This window comes from Pungitius pungitius, chromosome 1, assembly GCF_949316345.1.
Source record: "Pungitius pungitius chromosome 1, fPunPun2.1, whole genome shotgun sequence".
NCBI lineage: Eukaryota > Metazoa > Chordata > Actinopteri > Perciformes > Gasterosteidae > Pungitius > Pungitius pungitius.
The window spans coordinates 35,217,218-35,235,208 of NC_084900.1; the positions used below are offsets into that span (position 1 = coordinate 35,217,218).

A 17,991-nucleotide genomic window follows, 5' to 3' on the forward strand; every position below is an offset into this window, starting at 1 on the left:
CAATTTAGATGTGCTGTATGCATTTACTTAACTTAACTAATAAATTATTGAATAAGCTTCAAGTGAACATAGGGGTGTGTTTCGGAGTGTGTGTGAGTGTGTGTGTGTGTGTCTGTGTGTGTGTGAGTGTGTGTGAGTGTGTGTGTGTGAGTGTGTGTGAGTGTGTGTGTGTGTGTGTGTGTCTGTGTGTGTGTGAGTGTGTGTGAGTGTGTGTGTGTGAGTGTGTGTGAGTGTGTGTGTGTGTGTGTGTGTCTGAGTGTGTGTGAGTGTGTCTGAGTGTGTGTGAGTGTGTGTGAGTGTAGTAAAGAGAACAAGTTCTGCTTTAAAACAATTCCTGTGGAATTTTCAAAAAGGTAAAAAGGTTTTTCTTAAATTTGTTTTCATATATTATTATGTTCAAGGTGCAACCTGTACTTTTTAAAGTATTTTTGCAGTATTTTGAATTTGGAGTTCTGCTTTAGAATAAAGGGTTTGAATTGAAAGCTTTTTAATGGTTGATGGTTTTAATGGTTTAATTTTTTAACGATGTATCGATTAATCAAAAAAATCATCGTTAGTTGCAGCCCTGTTATTATATGTCCTGTATTTCTTTAGAGCTGGATCACCACCCGCATGCTCAATATGTTACCTTACCATTGCTACTTCTATCATCATTAGCATTATTACATGATAAAATCCTTTTTTTTACTGTATGTATTCCTTATTCTGGTCTCAGCCCCATAGTTTATGCGGGCAGAGTTTATTTCTGCAGCTGCAGACCACAGAAACCTGGTCTGACATCTTGTGAGGAGTTGTGAGGAGAACCTGTGGACCACTTCAGTCCCTGTAGTTAGTCCGTAGGAACATTAGACACACCTCGTTAAATCCCAGTGGCCTCGAGACGGAATCGGGTGGTGTATAAAGGAGGCACCTGACCACGCGCTGCAATGTGCAGGACAGAGGAGCAGGAACAAACTCAGGCACAAGCCAGCTGGACCTCACAGAAATTGTTGGAAAATGAACTCAACGATGTTCTTCTGCTGTTCATCTCTGCTGTTACTGGTGAACTATGTGGGAGCCAAACCCACTTCTGATCTACAGGTAAAATATTCATATGAAGACGGCAAATTTCAAAGCAGTGGTTCTCCTGCTACACTTGGCTTACTACTCGCAATTATTTGAATCATCTCTGTTATAGCAATCAAATGTATTGTACATCTTTTACCTCTCAGGCAAATTTGTTATTTGCAATTTTGGGCAACACAAAATGAAATGAATTGAATTGAAAGCCCACGAATGATGACATGCTCTATGTGAATGTGTGGGATGGACAATAGTATAATCATTGTGTTTTCTTTCCCAGAGTCTGAAGCAACTTCTACAAGAGGAGATCCACAGCGCGCCGTTTTACGCCTCAGAGGAGGAGAAGGATGCAGACACAGACAAGTCGTGGGAGGAGCGCTCGTTGGACTCCTCCGACCCCAGAAACGCGCCACTGAAGGCTAGAGAAAGCATCCTGGCGCATCTCTTCAGAGACCTCATGAGGACCTCAAAGCGCTCGTGGAGCCGGAACAAGAAGGGCGGGCTGAGGAGCTGCTTCGGGGTCCGACTGGAGAGGATTGGCTCCTTTAGCGGGCTGGGGTGTTAAAGGTAGGTGTTATTCAATTCATCCACACCATTTTCATTTTAAGGAATTGGAGAACAAAACTGCGACGTTGACCTGGAGAGCTCTCTCTCTTTGTAACGTGAAGCAGGAGTAACGGAGTCCTAGAGGTGTCCACAAATATGATGAATGAATACATGGATGACAATTCATTATTTTACACTTGCAGGTGTCCTGAAATAAAAGAATGTATAAAAATGTATCTGTAGAATAACAGAAACAACATGGAAGGGGTGAAGGCAAACTACGCTGCAGGTTTTAACATGAATGGGACAGCGCATTAAGACAAGCACTTTTTAAAACATCTATAAGGGTTCCCCATTTATAATGTGCATATTTCAAGAGGAGGTTCATGAGTGCGCTTAAATGAAAATGAATCAAACCTGTTAGTATTTAAGAGGAGGCACAGAGAGCCCGTCCATCACTGAGCATCAGCTGGCACTTTAGTGGCTTTTTGCTTAGCACCTGCAGCTTTGGCCAATGCAGATGTGCAGATGTGCAGATGTGCAGATGTGCAGATGTGCAGATGTGCAGATGTGCAGATGTGAGAGCGTTAATAAGCCGCCTTGTCTTTGCTTTTGTCAACAGGTGTGAATGACTCGGGGTGCTCCCATCCGGGGGATGACTCCTCCAGCCCAGTCACAGCTGTCATTTGTCTTTTCATATGCGATGAATGTTTTCATGTTGGATAAAGTACAGTTGCCTTGTATTGTAGTAAAATCATTATTTTGCATATTAACTGAGTGTGTGATTGAATTGGTTTCTCCTCTAAGAGCAGTTTATACACCTATGTGTCAAATGCATGTTAAATAACCGGGTCACGCAGTGCTAAATGGGGGAGAATTTCATACTGAATTGTTTGAGTGTGAAAACATGAACCCGTTTGTTGAGGATTCAGTTTTTCAGTGATCAGGATGAGGCAATTGGTTCTGTTTGTGTTAAACGCCACTGATTTCTGCCACGTGGATGGAATTATGCTACAAAACGCACCAGATGGTCTTGACAAAGAACCCTAACTAATGCAGAGCCTTATTCTCCACCAAAACAATTGGATATCACAGCTGATCAAGTTTTATATACATATTTGATGTGGAGTAGTTGATGTATTAAGACAATTGCTGACATTTTATTGCTATTTTACCTTTACCATCACATCAAACTCTTATGAAGAAGAGGTCAATTCAATGACAGAACTGTGAAGGCTCCACATATTTGTGGAAAATAAATACAATAACTGAAATAAATATAACAAATAGCGGTAAGCCTAATATCTTAATCTTAATATCTTAAAATAATAAAATGGGTAGTTTTTATTTAAGTGAGACTGAAATGAGGGAGGGGGGGGGGGGTGTTTTGATGTGGTCATGCTAGATGTGTGATAACGTGTGACTGCCAGTTGATGTCCCAGCATCTATATATTATATATATTACCTTGTTGGTGTTTGGGGAGGGTTTGGCCCTCAGAAGCCTGCTTCCTGTTCACTAATAAAAGGCCTCCAAACCATGATTATGCATGCAGGGGCATGCGCTCAACAGTGATGTAAAATAATGAAATATAAATATTAAAACATATATTTTCAGCCACATCTCATTAAACTCCAGAGATAAGAGGTGTTGTATTTCTAAAGATTTTCCAATGTGTAAAAAAAAAACGTAATTTATTTCATGTTATTTTTTGTTAGCCTCAGAAAAAAAGGTCCTTCATCCCCACAACAATTGTCCAAATAGACAAAGTAGTTCCAGAGTTGTTACACCTTTTATGATGCGTGGGCCATTTCTGGAGTCCAAAAAAATGCCTTAGGGCACTGAGGCTGTAAGAGGGCACAGAACCCACCACCAGGAGGCTGCTACCACGTCAATGCATCAGTTTTGAACTCAACTCACTCAATTTTTTAAATGATAATATTTCACATCATTAAACTTTCCTATGCTGAATCTTTTTGTACATGGGGGTATAAGTGCTTCTACTTGAGCAAAAGAGCTGTGTACTACTTCCACTCATGTACTTGCTTGAGGAGTCTCAACTGTACATTTCACAAATAAACAAGGCAAAATCCCTACAGAGAATAACACGTCGACAGGTTGTTTGTTCAGCATAAAACAGGAAGCTGACGCCATGAACCACCTTGATCGAGTATAAGGGTCCAATATGTTCTCTCTAAATGTGTCCGTCTGGCATTCTTGCTGGGCATGTACTGTACAGTCTACATGTAATATATGGGCTTTTTTAATCAAACCGGCTGTACGAGTGGTGAGACTGAACCAATGCGATTAAAGCAAAGCAGTGGAAAGGATGAAGCCCTCTCTTGCGCTGAGGGAGTGACCTGTGTGTGCTCCACAAGGTTCTTGTTTCCCGCATGGAGAGGTAAGAGGTCATAATCTGCCACAGAGCAGCACCCCGAGAGCTTGTAAGGCACTTGCATCATTCTCAAGGACCCTTTGGTGGAGTGTTGGTCTGAGTTGTGGTCGTCCCACTGAAGGCTGATCTACACCCCACCGCAATCACGTACACCCCTCAATTTAGAAACACCGTCACACTGTCTGTTACTACTTCCCGTAGCTCAGTGACAACAATGTCTCCTACAGGGGGGTTGGAGATTGTTGCTCAAACAAAGCAGCAAACGGTAGCAGCGATGTCACACGAACGCCCCAGATCTAAGACACAACGCTTTAAAAGGAGCCGTTTCCGACAGGCCCTGTTATCTGAATCAGGTGTCAGGAATGCCAGTCCAATTCCTGGCATACTTACATGTGTCCAGCTTATGTATAAAGGAGAAGAGGCTTCTACTGTGGGCTCCAACATCCAAACAGCTCCCAGACAAAGACGCCAAACGGCCTCCATTCATCAATCTAACTGATACAACCAACAGGGACTGACAGAGGAACATGCATCTGTCTTTCATTCCTCTCTATGGCCTCCTCCTCATCTTAAAGCTCCAGCTGTCCAGCACGTATCCCATGACCACCGGCTTGACTGGACCTGACATGGACATCTTAAAGGTGAGTCTTCAGACGAGTGATACTGGTAGTTGGGCTTGGAAAGGTGGAGTTCATCCTTGTAGAAGTCTGCTGCCGTAAAACAAGCTTATTTGACATCATACAGCGTATATGATTTCATGGGACTATTTCATCATGTGTTGTAAAATAACGACAATGTATGTAACTAATGAATGCAATTAGTAAATAAATAGTGGGAAGTGCAGACATACACTGCAGGATCTTACAGGCTTCTCACAGTCTTAGCATCTGCTTCTGATACATCCCCATACTTTAATGTGCAGAAATGTTTGAAGGCACATCCTGTCAATATAAACCAACCCTCTCTTACACTTGTGTATTTCTGGATGTTGTAGATGCTTCTTCATAGACTAGAGGAGTCCGTGCCTGACGTGGACCAGAGAGTCTTTGCTGAGGGGGACAGTGCGGACAGCCTGGACAGAGACGAGGCAGCCTACGAACAGCTGCCTCCTCAAACCGGACTAGATGAGGCAGCAATCAGGGAGTTTCTCTCAGCAAAGAATCTGAAGAGCGTCCGCAACGACTGGTCCAGAAAGTCCTCCAGCTGCTTCGGCCGGCGGATGGATCGAATAGGCTCAATGACCTCACTGGGGTGCAACACTGTGCGCAGATCCAGTGAGTTGCAGTCACACATAACCCTGTGTCTAATGTTTGTAGTAATGTGTTCATATTCTAAAGTTTAGGGGTTTAGGGAACCACACAATGACCTCATACACTTGTTTTTACACATTTTTACAAATGAAATGAATCCAGAAATATGAATTGTCTTAATAACAAAGTTGTTTCTAACTTGATTCTTTTGCAGATCAAAAGTAAAGATGAAGTCTTATCTTCTAAATCCTGGAAGTGCAACGTCTCTACCACTTTTGTTCCAACGCTATTTATTTACTCGTATTTATTGAATACTGATGGTGGCTAAAAGTTATTATTTATTTACAATGGATGTAAAACTGTTCTTTATGTGCAGTTGAATCTTTTAATAAATGTTTTCAACTATAGATCATTGTGTTGAGTATTTGATCAACTAACAGATATGCACAAACACCCAAACACAGATTTTAATGATTGTCATATAATGGAAATGGCCTCCAATGGGACATGGTAAATAAACTTGTACTTGTATGTGTCTTTTTTAGACACTTAAACCACTGTGAAACTATGACATCATTCACACACCGATGACAGGGGCTAGCATGCGATCAAATGAACACATTCAACCTAGTTGCATCTGACAATGAAAACCTGGCACATGCTCCATTTCCTCAGAACAACCTTCCTGCACATAATGGTGTGAGTCTGCTGTTGACAATAAATGAAAACACTTCATCTGGTATTCCATGGTTCTGTCTTTCCTAATGTAAACCAACTGAAAGCAACTGATTCATTCCACTAGATGTTTCCATCCCCGTATCCCCATGACGTATTGCCTGGTGAATAATGAGGAGCTCCTCTGTGCTTCTGATCGCTCAACATGTAGTCGGTACTTTGTGTGGACAGAAAGGACAACACTTACACTCTTTTGTATTCCCAGTAAGACACTCTCAGAAAGCATTAACAGAGAAAAAAGGTCCCTTGTGATCTCATGAAGACTGAAGGAAGAAGAATGTGCCTGAATACTTGAGGAGAAAGTGGACCTTGAGTTAAAAAGATGTGTGGTTGTCCCCATGCAAGCAGGAGTGGGCTAGTAGTAGAAGTAGCATTATACTCTTTAACATCTAAATGTATTAAAACATATATACCGTATATATATATATATCCCATACAGTGTGTGTATTTAGATATATATTAGTGCTGCCAAGCGATACAAATATTTACAATTACTATTATCACGATAAATCGCATTTATCATTTTCTTTTCATTTTAATGCTCTAAATGGAAAAGTGGATTGGCTTTCTTTATGCAAATGTTTTATTTTACTGAAAAACAAACAGTGCGGCACAAAATAAAATGATAAAGTGCACATTTCAGGTGAACAAGGACTCAGCCTGTAGTGCAGTTAAACCATGGCATGTGAACAAAGCAGTCAGGCCTCTGATCTCAGAAGGAATGTACATGTGCTGCACCAATGAAAATACAAGTTATCCCTCCTCTCTTACCGTAGTTAGTCCGCTTGTTGTTATTTTACTGAGAGAAAGGGGATGTGTGTAGCATGTAAATATATAGTTTGTTAATTAGTTTAGTATAAACTCTTTCGTAGCATTAATGCTAATCGCAATTACCATTTCTCGTTCAATGGCAATTCAAACATTTTTGAAACGTTAGCTATCAGTCAAGTCATGATGGCCTTACGCTAAGTAATTTCTGTATATGTATGTGAATGCTTTGTGAGACCATTTCACGTTGTGTTTCCACAGTTTTACATATTTAAAAATCCACTAAAGTCCCTAAAATCCAAGTTGGATTGCTGAGTCTTTATTCCGTGGATCTGCTGTTAGCTATCTGCTAAGCTAACTTCTCAAAGCGAGGTTACCAATAAAAGGTAATCCTAAAAATGTCAAATCAGTGACAGTAACATAATCTCCAATCAATGCCCACTCACTTGTCACATGACCTTCATCATGACCATGACCAGCAGATGCAGTTTGATCAGCTGTCCTGGAACTATAGATCACATGTGTCAAACTCGGGTCCGCGGGCAAGGTCCGGTTGGCCGGCGTATCCAGTGCCCCCCCTACCCCTCCGGTCCGCTTTGGATCATAGTGGGCAATACCTCATATACCTAGTTAGTTCCCCTGCTCAATATCCCCCCCAATAAGATTCATTAGGAGACCTTTCGTTGTCAGCAATGTTTATTCCATGGGTCCAATATTCAGTGCATGTTTCTCAGAGAAAGTTATGTTGAAATCACCCGCCTAGTTAGTAGCCTTACTCCCTGGAATTCTATGTTAATGCTTAAATTGGCAGGCACGACAAAGGGTTTTTCATATTTGACATTGTCTACTCCAAATTCATTCAGAGTTGTGGAGAAACGGGCACAATGTTCAGCCAAAAGTGAGCATCAGTTATATGCTGCTTTACAAACAGCTAGATTTTTATAAATCTACCTCACAGATTAAACAATCATTCCAAACCAAGCAGACTAAATTAGCTAAAAGATACATTTCCATTCATTTTAATTCAGTTCATTTATTAGAGCCCAAAATAACAAATTTGCCTCACTTGGGCTGTACGACCTGTACACATGCAACAGGTTGCAGGAGCAGCAGTTTAAGCAACTATGGTACTTATCAGACTGAGAACTGTAGACAGTGTGAAGTATTTGCATGGTGAATGCTGCATTCCTGTCAATGGAAGCTCAGAGCTCCAAGATGGCTCATGAGGTCATGCCACTGGTGGCTGGTAACCGTGATGATACACAGACACACATACTGTACACACAAACACACACACAACACCTACCCCAAGCACCACTCAAAGGAACATCTGACCAGCTGCTTTATCACGCTGAGGTGTCAGAATGCACTTGAGGCGATTTATAAAACGATGCGCCACTGACACTGACTGACTGCTGCGTGTTGAGTGTGTGTGGGTACGTGAGTTGTTGTGTAGATAAAATGGGGCAGTGCAGGCTGCAGTAGCAGTAGTTGCAGCTGAGGGATAACATGAGGACTGCGGTCCTGTGGAGCTTGCTGGCCCTGCTGTGTCAGCACACACTGGTTAGCAGCCACGTTCTGGGAAGGCCCTCTTCCACCAGGGAGCTGGCTCAGATCAAGGTAAGCACCCTTTGTTGAAGAGTGTTGTCAGTGAACAATCATGCTGTTCCAGGTGGGACCGTGCACTACAGCTGTGGGGCTTGTCCACAATTTGTCCAAAAACCCTGCGTTTGACTGGCCCAGGTTATGTGATTTGTGTCTGAATGCAGGGCGATTGGTCCCACTGGAGGGACACTGAGGTCACAACCTCTTGTCTGTACTTTCGTGCATGTACAACTACCAGCACTACTGGTACCAATGTTAATATCCTTAATGACAACAGCAGTAATGATACTACTAACCAAACTTGTCTGGCAGCTCTTTTGTTTTCCGTAACTTTTAGAACGAATTCTAACTTTGCTTGGCCAAGTTTTTCATAGTCATATACTAAGAGGAAAACAACTTAAATGGACGACATTCTAGCAAAAAGTACTTGTAAACAGGACAGGAGAAAAACAGTGAACCTCAGACGCTTCATACTTACTATTTATTTGTTAAGGCTTCCTTTTCTGTTTGTCACATTATTTTCAATTCAGTAACGATTAAACCTGTGCTGAATAAAAAATGTATTTGCAATAGTATGACTTTTGCTACAGTCTCCCCAAAGATCTATTTGGTCCAATGCGGGATGGGTTCATGCACTTCTGAACCCGAGTGGTTAATGTGTATTAAAGTACCTACTAAGACTCACTGTCTATCTTGTTGGGTTGGTCAACCTAAAGGTCTGAATCGTGCCACCCTAGTTCATGCCTTTGAAATATTAACAACAACGGGTTCTTCAAACTTCTTAATTTGTAACAGCCTGTAACAATACCCTCAACAATATAACTACAAACGCCAGCCAAGACCAAGTGTTGTCCAATCCTGTGTCCTATCAACATGTATACGTAATAGAATGTAACCATCTTCCACTCTCCACACCAGTCTTTACTGGAACGCTTTGAGGACGCTCTGGCTGATGTGGACCAGGAGGAGGACCCTCAAGCTGATTACGAAGGGACAAACCAGCAGTCTGAGAACAGCCAGGCCAGCAGGGGATGGAACCTGGACCAGGGGGGGGACCAAGAACCCTTAATATCAGAAAAAGCGCTATTATCAGCCGAGGGTCCCAGCGCAGCCCAGAGTCAGAGGAGGCGTCTGCAGGACCTGCTCCTGACTGCCAGGAAAAGGGCCTCCGGGTGCTTTGGAGCCAGGATGGACCGGATAGGAAATGCTAGCGGTCTGGGATGCAACAATGGCAGAGGTAAGACTGCAGCAGGGACCCAGTTAGGATTTAGATCATGGATTCTGAAGCAAAGAAGTCAAAGGCATGTGTGGTTAGGTGAAAATATTTTGGAAGCATTTGGATTATTTACTATAAAAACATCTATTGGTAGAAATGAATAACTCTTCAGAAGATACCTATACCAAAAATAGGAAATAATTGTATGATTGACTATTCACGCAGTCATAAACATATTTTGGTTATGTTCTCATTATAACGTTGAAATTATGTCCCGTTTTTTATTAAGAAGATATGCACATAATGTAACTCTCCCTGAAACTCATAAAGGTCTTTTATTTCATTTATTTTAATATACATATTAAACAGATGCAACATGTTGGATGGAACCTGACTTGCTGTTTACCCCACTCATTATGCTAAGCTAAGCTAACCATCCATCTCTGTGATCAACGCAGACAAGAGATAGAGATGATAAATGTACTCTTATTGGGGGATTTAATGAGGCTAGTATCAGGCAATATGTGTGCATAAAGATAATTATATTCTTTTTTGTGTTGTCTTCCCTTCAGGGTAGTTGGACAATTTCCCAGAACACTGGTTGGATTAAAGTTCCATCTCCAACAGGACCCAACCAAAAAAATGTCCCATGTATCATTTTGCAGTAGTCACAGTTGAGTATGTACGTTTGTATGTTTTTCTCTGTTTGAAGTCACAAATGGGTTCCTTGTTTACTATGTAATGAGTTCTAAAAAGTCCATTATACACTGAGTAACATTAAAACCCCAAAGGAGACAAGTTAACCACTTAAGTGTAGGGGGTTTGCTCACAAATAAATCAATATATATATACATATATATATATTTCATATGTAGAATGCTGTCGGGTTTGTTTTGTTAGCCTGCATCATTTGGTAATGCAAATGACCATTCTCTAAAAAAATTGAAATAAAGACATTGTAAATCCAGAATTGTCAAATGCCAAGTCATTAAACACATTTTAATTTAAAATGATTGGGTTCATAATAGTAGAAAGAAATTGTGTTGTAATATTATATTGATTCAGCCTCTGTGGATTTGAAATTATTGTCAGTATGACTTGACTGACCTAAAATCTCTGTCCTATAACATTCATGACAATTCATTTGAGATTTGATATTTCCATTTCTAAATGAGTTATTATGTATGAGATAAAAAGTAAGGAAAAGGAGGCTGATAATGAAGCCTCAGTGCTCAACACATGAATGATTACCTCCTTACAATGTTTACATTTAAACCACATCTCTCACCACAAGCATGCTGGATGATAATGGATTTCATGCCATGCTTCTAACTTGCTGTCAAACCCAGAGATTGTTGAGAGAGGGAGGAAGTGATCACTCAGGAATTATGGCTGGGATTCACCCTTATCTAATGTAGTTTGACAGGCAGTAAGAAGGAGATGTCACTGTGGGTTATGAAAACATCATTGACAGACTGTTCTGTCCAGTTACATGACGGAAATGACAGGGATCAATTAGAGCGTTTCACTTGGTGGCAGCAAGCAGCCACACGGATGCCAGAGTAAAGTATTTTAAACGGACCTTGCTCCCATTAATGCCTTGGGAAATGTCCAGGGCTTTGATAATAGCTGTATTCTTTGCACTGCCAACCTCACTGAGCAGCTACTCACTGGGCTCCCTGACCAAAGACACCTTATTGCTTCGGACTGGATCACAGTGGTTCACTCTCTGCTGAGTAAGTCTGAACATGAACAAGATTGTCAACCATAATGCAAAATAGCTTCAGTAATATATATCTTGAACACAGCCGTCATTTATAAGACTAAAAGCCAGATATGGTGAGAGTATTTTAAATATTTTCTTTATCTCACTGCACCCTCAAGTGGAGATTTGCATTTTCATTTTAATATCAAATTTGATTGCGCATTAAATGATCAGTTTTGGGCAATGCGAGTTTTCGCAACCGGACGATTATGTTGGAGTCATCAGCGATGTGAATAAATGAGATGGTGCAAGGAGACCCAATGCTGTTTACATCCACGTACGGGCACTTTTTTTTCTTTTGGCTAAATGCAATACACAACTGTGGTGGCTAATACTTCTTTCTACTGAAAAGCAGCAATTTACTTACTGTTTATAATTTCGCTGGTAACCGTATTCCAAAAGCACTCAAGGCAGTCTTCTACCACCTCTGCATATGGAACCACTATTACTACAAGTAGGCTCAAATGTGTAGACATCCAACTATTGTGCACGATATATCCACATGTAGACTGTCTAAGGACGTAGCCTTAAACAGTAAATCAGTGGCGGCTGGTCCACATTTTTTTCATATTTTGGGGAGTTTTTCCTGTGCCGATGTGAGGGTTTGGGGACAGAGGATGTTGCATGTGTACAGACTGTAAAGCCCTCTGAGGCAAATTAGTAATTTGCGATTTTGGGCTCTACAAAATAAAATGAATTGAATTGAATTGAATTTTTTGTTATTGTTTGTTGACCCGGATCAGCCTGACCTCACAATCAGACATTGCACCGGTGTGAAAGGGAAGCTGCAGATCTACAGAGGACACTTCTACTTTTACACCTGGGATGTTTAGCTCGCTCGTTAGCTACATGTTAACGCCATATATTCACATGACACACGCATGACGTCGTTGTATTAAAGTTTATCGCTACCCAGCTGTGACGCACACAGGATTTCGGTGAGGACACACAACCAGAATGTGGATGAAAACAGGCACAATTCATCCAAAATAATTTATTGTGTGAAGTTCAGTGGGGGTTTGAGTTGGTCTTTCCTCAACACACTGATTGGGTTCATAGGTGCATCTATATATATATGTACACATATCTATATGTTCTAATAGATTTGATCAATATGTTTATATTCATCCTTTAAAATAATATATGATATGATATTTATCATACCCACATTTTGTTTTCATGGTAAATTTGGGAAAAATGAGGTAATATGATATTTATATTGGATATTTATATTTAATAGTTATGAAATGGTAGTTTTATATTCTGAATATTGTAATATATATGCAAACTGATGGCTGGCCCTACAACAAACCACAAATCAAATGAAGAGCAAGCGTTGTGACCATACACAATCAACACAATTTGCATGAAATCTATTTAATCATTAAAACCTCAGGTACACTGATACTTACATCTGACTGCAGTCTTATATGAGAGATTATATTAGGAAGATGCACACAGTCAAACAAGTAATTATTATTTATACATTTAAAGGAAACTCATAGGAGGATGTGGCATGTGAATTGAATCATTTTCAGCAACCAGCTTCTGGAACAGGGACCAGTTTTGTGATAGATAATATTTTGCAGAATGGTAAAAATATATATATATGTTATTTATTCGTCAGCCCCAGTGGCAACTGGCCCACGGACCAGTACCGGGTTGCAGTCCGGCGGCCCTGTTCTAGAGCACAGGGCGGGAAAGGGCGCAATGTCGCCATCTGGCGTTCGTTCGTGTGCAGAGAAAGAACACGGTAAACTAACGGTATCGATCATATCAACCTTAGCCTACACACACTAAAGTAAACCAATCTTTTTACCCGCATTTTGTTTTCATGGTGAATTTTGGAAAAATAGGACAAAACGTTCAATCCAAAAGGACACGGTTACATAAAAATAAACTTGTCTTCTTGTTTCGTCTGATGCCTTCAGACTCTACTTAAGACCTAAAGAATCTACGGTACTCGTTTAATTTCAATATGTGGTTGGATATGTTTGATAAGGACTTAATACATCGGGCTCATTACTCTACAGAGCTGCCATGTTGATGTCGGTGAATGATGAACAAGCGCCGACACACAACAAGCAGCAGGGCAACGCTGTGTGAATACACCTGAATACACGAACACGTGGTACACTGTGAGTTGAAGGCGGCAGGATCAAACCCCCCCTCGGTCCCCTCCCGGCGCGAAGTGACGCTCCGGCTCGTGCACCCGTCATAGCGGCAGAGCGGGACCGAGAGAGGAAGAGGAGGAGGAGGAGGAGGGAAACACAAGAGGAAAACCCCGGAAAGAAAAGTTCCTCGGGGAACCCTGAGTGAAAGTGAGCCGTGTTTTCCGGAAGCAGCGGTGACTTACTGGAGTTTTGTAGTAACTCGACCTGGATTCTATGACTGTGTGTCGAGACTATTAATAAACCTCCAGTCGGCAGGTGAGTGACACCGGGAACCAGGGGCTTATCAGTTGGGAAGCCCCCCGAGGGGGTGAGTGAAGACTCAGTCGGGTCATCATAGTATAGTTAAGACACTGTTTTGGTGTAATAATGTAAATATATAGTTCATAATGTAGGAAAGACATCATTTTGTTGGCCACCATAGAACTAGAACGGCTGACAAACGGCTGTAAAATGTGTCTTCACATATTCGAGCGCATCGGTGACAGCAGCAGGTCATGTGACAGCAGAATCACGCGCAGTGGATAGTTCTGCGGGAGTCCGCGAGCACGCGCCCGTCCGTGGCTACCTTCAGTCAACAGCTGGACTGTTGCTGTGGTGACAGCTAATGGTTCCCAGTATACAGTCAGCTTGGAAGGACACGTCTGGATTTGCAGAAGGCAGTAAAGTCTCCCAAAACCTCCCGTGTCCTTACCAGCTGTGACAGAGCGGTGATCTTTCCCCTTGTGGGTCAAAATTTGGCCCTGGAGACGTTGTATTCAGTCACATATTACTCACGATTTTACATTTCTGTTAGTTCAGGTGTGCATAAAAACGTTTCCTCAGCATGACAACCCTTCAGGTTGTTTCCGATGGCCACAGCAGAAAAAGAGGGTTGAGGGGGCTATGGCCTGGTTGTAAAGGGTCTTCAGTTCCCATTACAGCCAGGCTCAGCAGCCAGTAAAGATAAAGAGATGAAAATCCTGAAACATTCGTGACCGTTGTGTCTAGTCTAAAGCTTCATAGAGGCGACTGTTAACAACAAGCACTTCTCTGACATTCCTTCAGTGAGTCATTCGTCCAACACTCATTTAAGTCGTAGTGTTTGATGTAGCTTCAGTACAGTTCCTGGTAGCATCTGCGACGTGCCTAACTGAAACATGAAATTAGAACAGATTTGAACTCTTATCGTTTTGATTGATGAATAAGCAGCTTGTGTAGCCAAGTCACAGTAACATCCAGCACCTCTATTCCATGACAACATGATGTAGGTTCAAATAAAAGATAAAGAGTGGTGTAGGAAGAAAGCCAGTGCCAGTAATGCTACTTTTCATCAAGTGGTGCTGAATGTATTTGCAAAATGGCTCTATTGAAATAAATCACATAGTTCCCAAGTAAAACTGGCAATAAGTTGTTTCTCCTGTTGTTATTTTGAATCAGCCTCTTTAGAAGAGTGGCTGTTACAGATGTTTGAGGCAGCCTGCAGGGAAGAAGTCGACAACCCAACCCCAGATCAATGGCATGTATTTGTGGCTTTTGAGGGCCCATGAGGGTCTGGAGCTCTGAGGGATGTGGGGCATTGTCCAGTCAGTAACTCCACCTTATTGTTGCTTTGGTGTTGAAGTCTTAAGTTGTGGTGGAGTGACCAATGTAGGTTAAGTGCTTAAATGCCATATGTTTGGAGTGTAATCTCTCCTGGGGGGGGGGCATGACACTCACTAATCCTCTATTCTCAGTGAATTCACAATGAATTGGATTGTTGGTCTGGTCTCTCCCTTCAGGCGAGTGTTACTGGATCTACAAAGGCACAGAGGAGTCAGTGTGGCTGCAGCGTACTGCTCTGCAGGCTAACTGGAAACGGATAGTTCCAAGTAGAAACATACTAAAGCTAAGCATGTAAAGGTAAAGGTTTGAGTCCAGCTTGGGGCCGCATGTCTCATGTCGTACTTCCCTCTTTGTCTGTCTCGTCACCATCAACCAATAACGTTTTCCTGCTGCCATTTCAGTCACTATACTTACAATATGTTAGACAGTATTGTTTGGACTTCTTAGGTATTAAACATAATACAAATCAACTAGTTAACTTTCGCTCCACTTCACCATCTGCAACATTACAGAGCTTCAACAAAATGCAACAATATCTCAAATTTGTCTGTAGTGTAAAATATTATTTGAGTTGGCACATTGTGCATAATGATTCTACCTTTAGTTTTGGTACATGTATTATATTTTGACATTTGATATTTTGATGAGTCCACATGGTTTGGTGAATGGCCAATGGGCTTCGATAGTCTTCTGACCACTTGAAGCACTTTACACCACATGTCAGCATTCACACACATCCGTGATGCACCCGACTGTTGTTCAACCACCGAGAGGAGTTCTGGAGTAGCTGCTTTCTCCACATTGAATGCACACACACACAGACAGGAGATGGATATGGATAAACTCATGTGTTTTCAAAAAGAACAAAACGGCGTGCTTCCCAAAAGTGTTTCTCTGCCCATCACTCAGTACTCAAAGTGTGAGGGGCAGGACCAAAGTGCCAGGACGTCTGTCCACTGAGCCTCACCCTAACCAGTTAGCAGCAGCTGATGTATCGGTACCCAGAGGATTTTTAATGGACACAGACTGGTCTCCCGTCTCCTGTCAGGGCATGTTTAGATTCCTCCGTCAACCCTCAATGTGTTACCACGAGGTGGCGCTCTCTTCACTAACACACATCACACAATCAGCTGAAACACACTCAACGCTCAATTCTGGTTGTGTCGGCCACGCAGTAAATACTGGAACGTCCATCGTCTTTCCTTCCTTCAGTTATCAGTAGTTCTTTTTCACATATTATTTTAGAGCATAACGTCAGATCTTCACCAGCTGATGAACACATGATTGTATCAATGATTATCGTGATGTAATATGTACATTTTAAATTTGTCGTTTTTCTATATTTTGATGCTAATACCATGAATACCAGATTTAAGAGAGTATTTGTCCTCAGTGTCCGTATATACATATATCAGACTGTCACCAATAGAGGAAGATGAGGATGAAGAGGAGCAGGGGGAGGAGTTTGAGTTTGATGACATGGCACCTCCCGAGACGAGTTTGGGCTGAGTGATGAGTGACCACGGACGCAGCAGTGTCCAACCTTCACACCAACACCAACACAGCCCAGGAGACAGTGAGGCAGGGCATAAATGCACCAATCAGTACTGGGGGAGAGGACCGGGACCCCTCCCTGCACCACATAGCAAGAACATAATCGGTATGGATGTATGTATTGAAATATGGCTCTTATGCTTTTAGATGATATTAAAGCGTTCTTGTTCTTCCAGATATGGAGATCAGAGAGTCCCCAGAAGGGTAAGTTAAGATTGAATACACAGCACATTTACACATTTAACTGAATCATTTTTGAAATAATAAACCGCATTTTGCACATTTAAGTTCACAGTTCTGGTACATTTTAACCACCAATTTAACACCCATTGGAATAAACCAGATAGATCTCAAATAATAAACACATTATCTCTTATCTTATCTGGCAACTTTATTCTTTTTAGAGGCTGTGTGCTGTAGTTCATCCTCAAGAGAAACCACCTCATGGACTGTGGAATTATGTCTTGTGATCTGGAAACATTCTTTTACCTGCTGTAACTAAATGCAGAATAAAATGCTTGTTCCAGGTGTTGCACCTCCTCTGATCGGGGAGTGACTGGAGAGTTAGTGAGTTTCTGGAAAGCGAGCAGCATTAATGAAGGTAAGGAATTAGGGGAACATCATTCTCTGATACTCATCCCTCATCTTCAGCTGTGGGAGCTGTCTGCGTCCATATTCTCAATAGTGAGGGTATTTTCCCATTTGTTTGCATGCGGACAGCGGATTCATCCCTTCGAGCCAAAGAGTGGCTCAGTGTGCTCTCCGAGCTCACAGTGCGATTACACAAAGGTACTCGACATGCCTGTAGTATTAGCTCTAGTAGAAATAAATTATTTTATATTCATACACTGAACTGAATGTATTGTACATCTTTTACATCATTCATTCTGTACACATGACATCCATTGCAGTTCCCTCCTCTGACGTTCTCCCGTTTCTTCCCTTCTTTCCCCAAGGAAGGGTTTCCTTTTTTGGGGGAGTTTTTCCTCAGAGGATGTGTACAGACTGTAAAGCCCTCTGGTGATAATTTTTATTTTGCGATTATGGGCTATACAAAATAAAATGAGTTGAATTGATGACAGGAGCTACCATACACAGTACCACCTGCCCATCAGTGAATGATATACAGCATAGAGAATTAGTTTATGACTCATTAGTTTATGAGTCAGTAGGTTCTACACGTGCAGTAGTACTTGTGATATTAGTATTGAGTGTGTTGTTGTGCAGAAAGTTATGTTAATTATTTTATGCCAGTCTCTATAGGTATCACGCATGCGTTCCTGCAGGCAGTGAACCTGTTATGGGAAGTATTCAAGTCATTCAACAACCTGCTCCGATGGAC

General features: G+C 41.6%; 4 protein-coding genes across 5 annotated transcripts in view; all 4 read left to right on the forward strand.

Moving 5' to 3' along the window:
- Positions 1-913: 913 nt before the first annotated feature.
- On the forward strand, positions 914-2,923 carry nppal (natriuretic peptide A-like). The gene is made up of 3 exons (XM_037481134.2): positions 914-1,080; positions 1,343-1,629; positions 2,231-2,923. The coding sequence occupies exons 1-2, from the start codon at positions 997-999 to the stop codon at positions 1,625-1,627; spliced, it is 369 nt and encodes a 122-aa protein (XP_037337031.1). The 5' UTR covers positions 914-996; the 3' UTR covers positions 1,628-1,629; positions 2,231-2,923.
- A 1,605-nt stretch (positions 2,924-4,528) lies between these two features.
- Positions 4,529-5,343, forward strand: nppb (natriuretic peptide B). Its single transcript, XM_037480799.2, has 2 exons — positions 4,529-4,642; positions 4,996-5,343. The coding sequence occupies exons 1-2, from the start codon at positions 4,529-4,531 to the stop codon at positions 5,341-5,343; spliced, it is 462 nt and encodes a 153-aa protein (XP_037336696.2).
- A 2,920-nt stretch (positions 5,344-8,263) lies between these two features.
- Positions 8,264-10,152, forward strand: nppa (natriuretic peptide A). The gene is made up of 3 exons (XM_037481133.2): positions 8,264-8,374; positions 9,278-9,596; positions 10,148-10,152. Exons 1-3 carry the CDS (start codon positions 8,264-8,266, stop codon positions 10,150-10,152), a joined length of 435 nt encoding a protein of 144 aa, XP_037337030.1.
- A 3,429-nt stretch (positions 10,153-13,581) lies between these two features.
- Positions 13,582-17,991, forward strand: part of arhgef10lb (Rho guanine nucleotide exchange factor (GEF) 10-like b) — a 32,111-nt gene continuing 27,701 nt past the window's right edge. Inside the window, exons 1-5 of one of the 2 annotated variants that reach the window (XM_037481100.2) lie at positions 13,582-13,769; positions 16,489-16,755; positions 16,826-16,853; positions 17,177-17,250; positions 17,370-17,438. In XM_037481100.2, coding sequence (XP_037336997.2) covers positions 16,608-16,755; positions 16,826-16,853; positions 17,177-17,250; positions 17,370-17,438 — 319 coding nt within the window. In that variant the 5' untranslated portion in view covers positions 13,582-13,769; positions 16,489-16,607. The remainder of the gene's footprint in view (positions 13,770-16,488; positions 16,756-16,825; positions 16,854-17,176; positions 17,251-17,369; positions 17,439-17,991) is intronic. The other variant, XM_062566163.1, reaches the window with a different exon arrangement.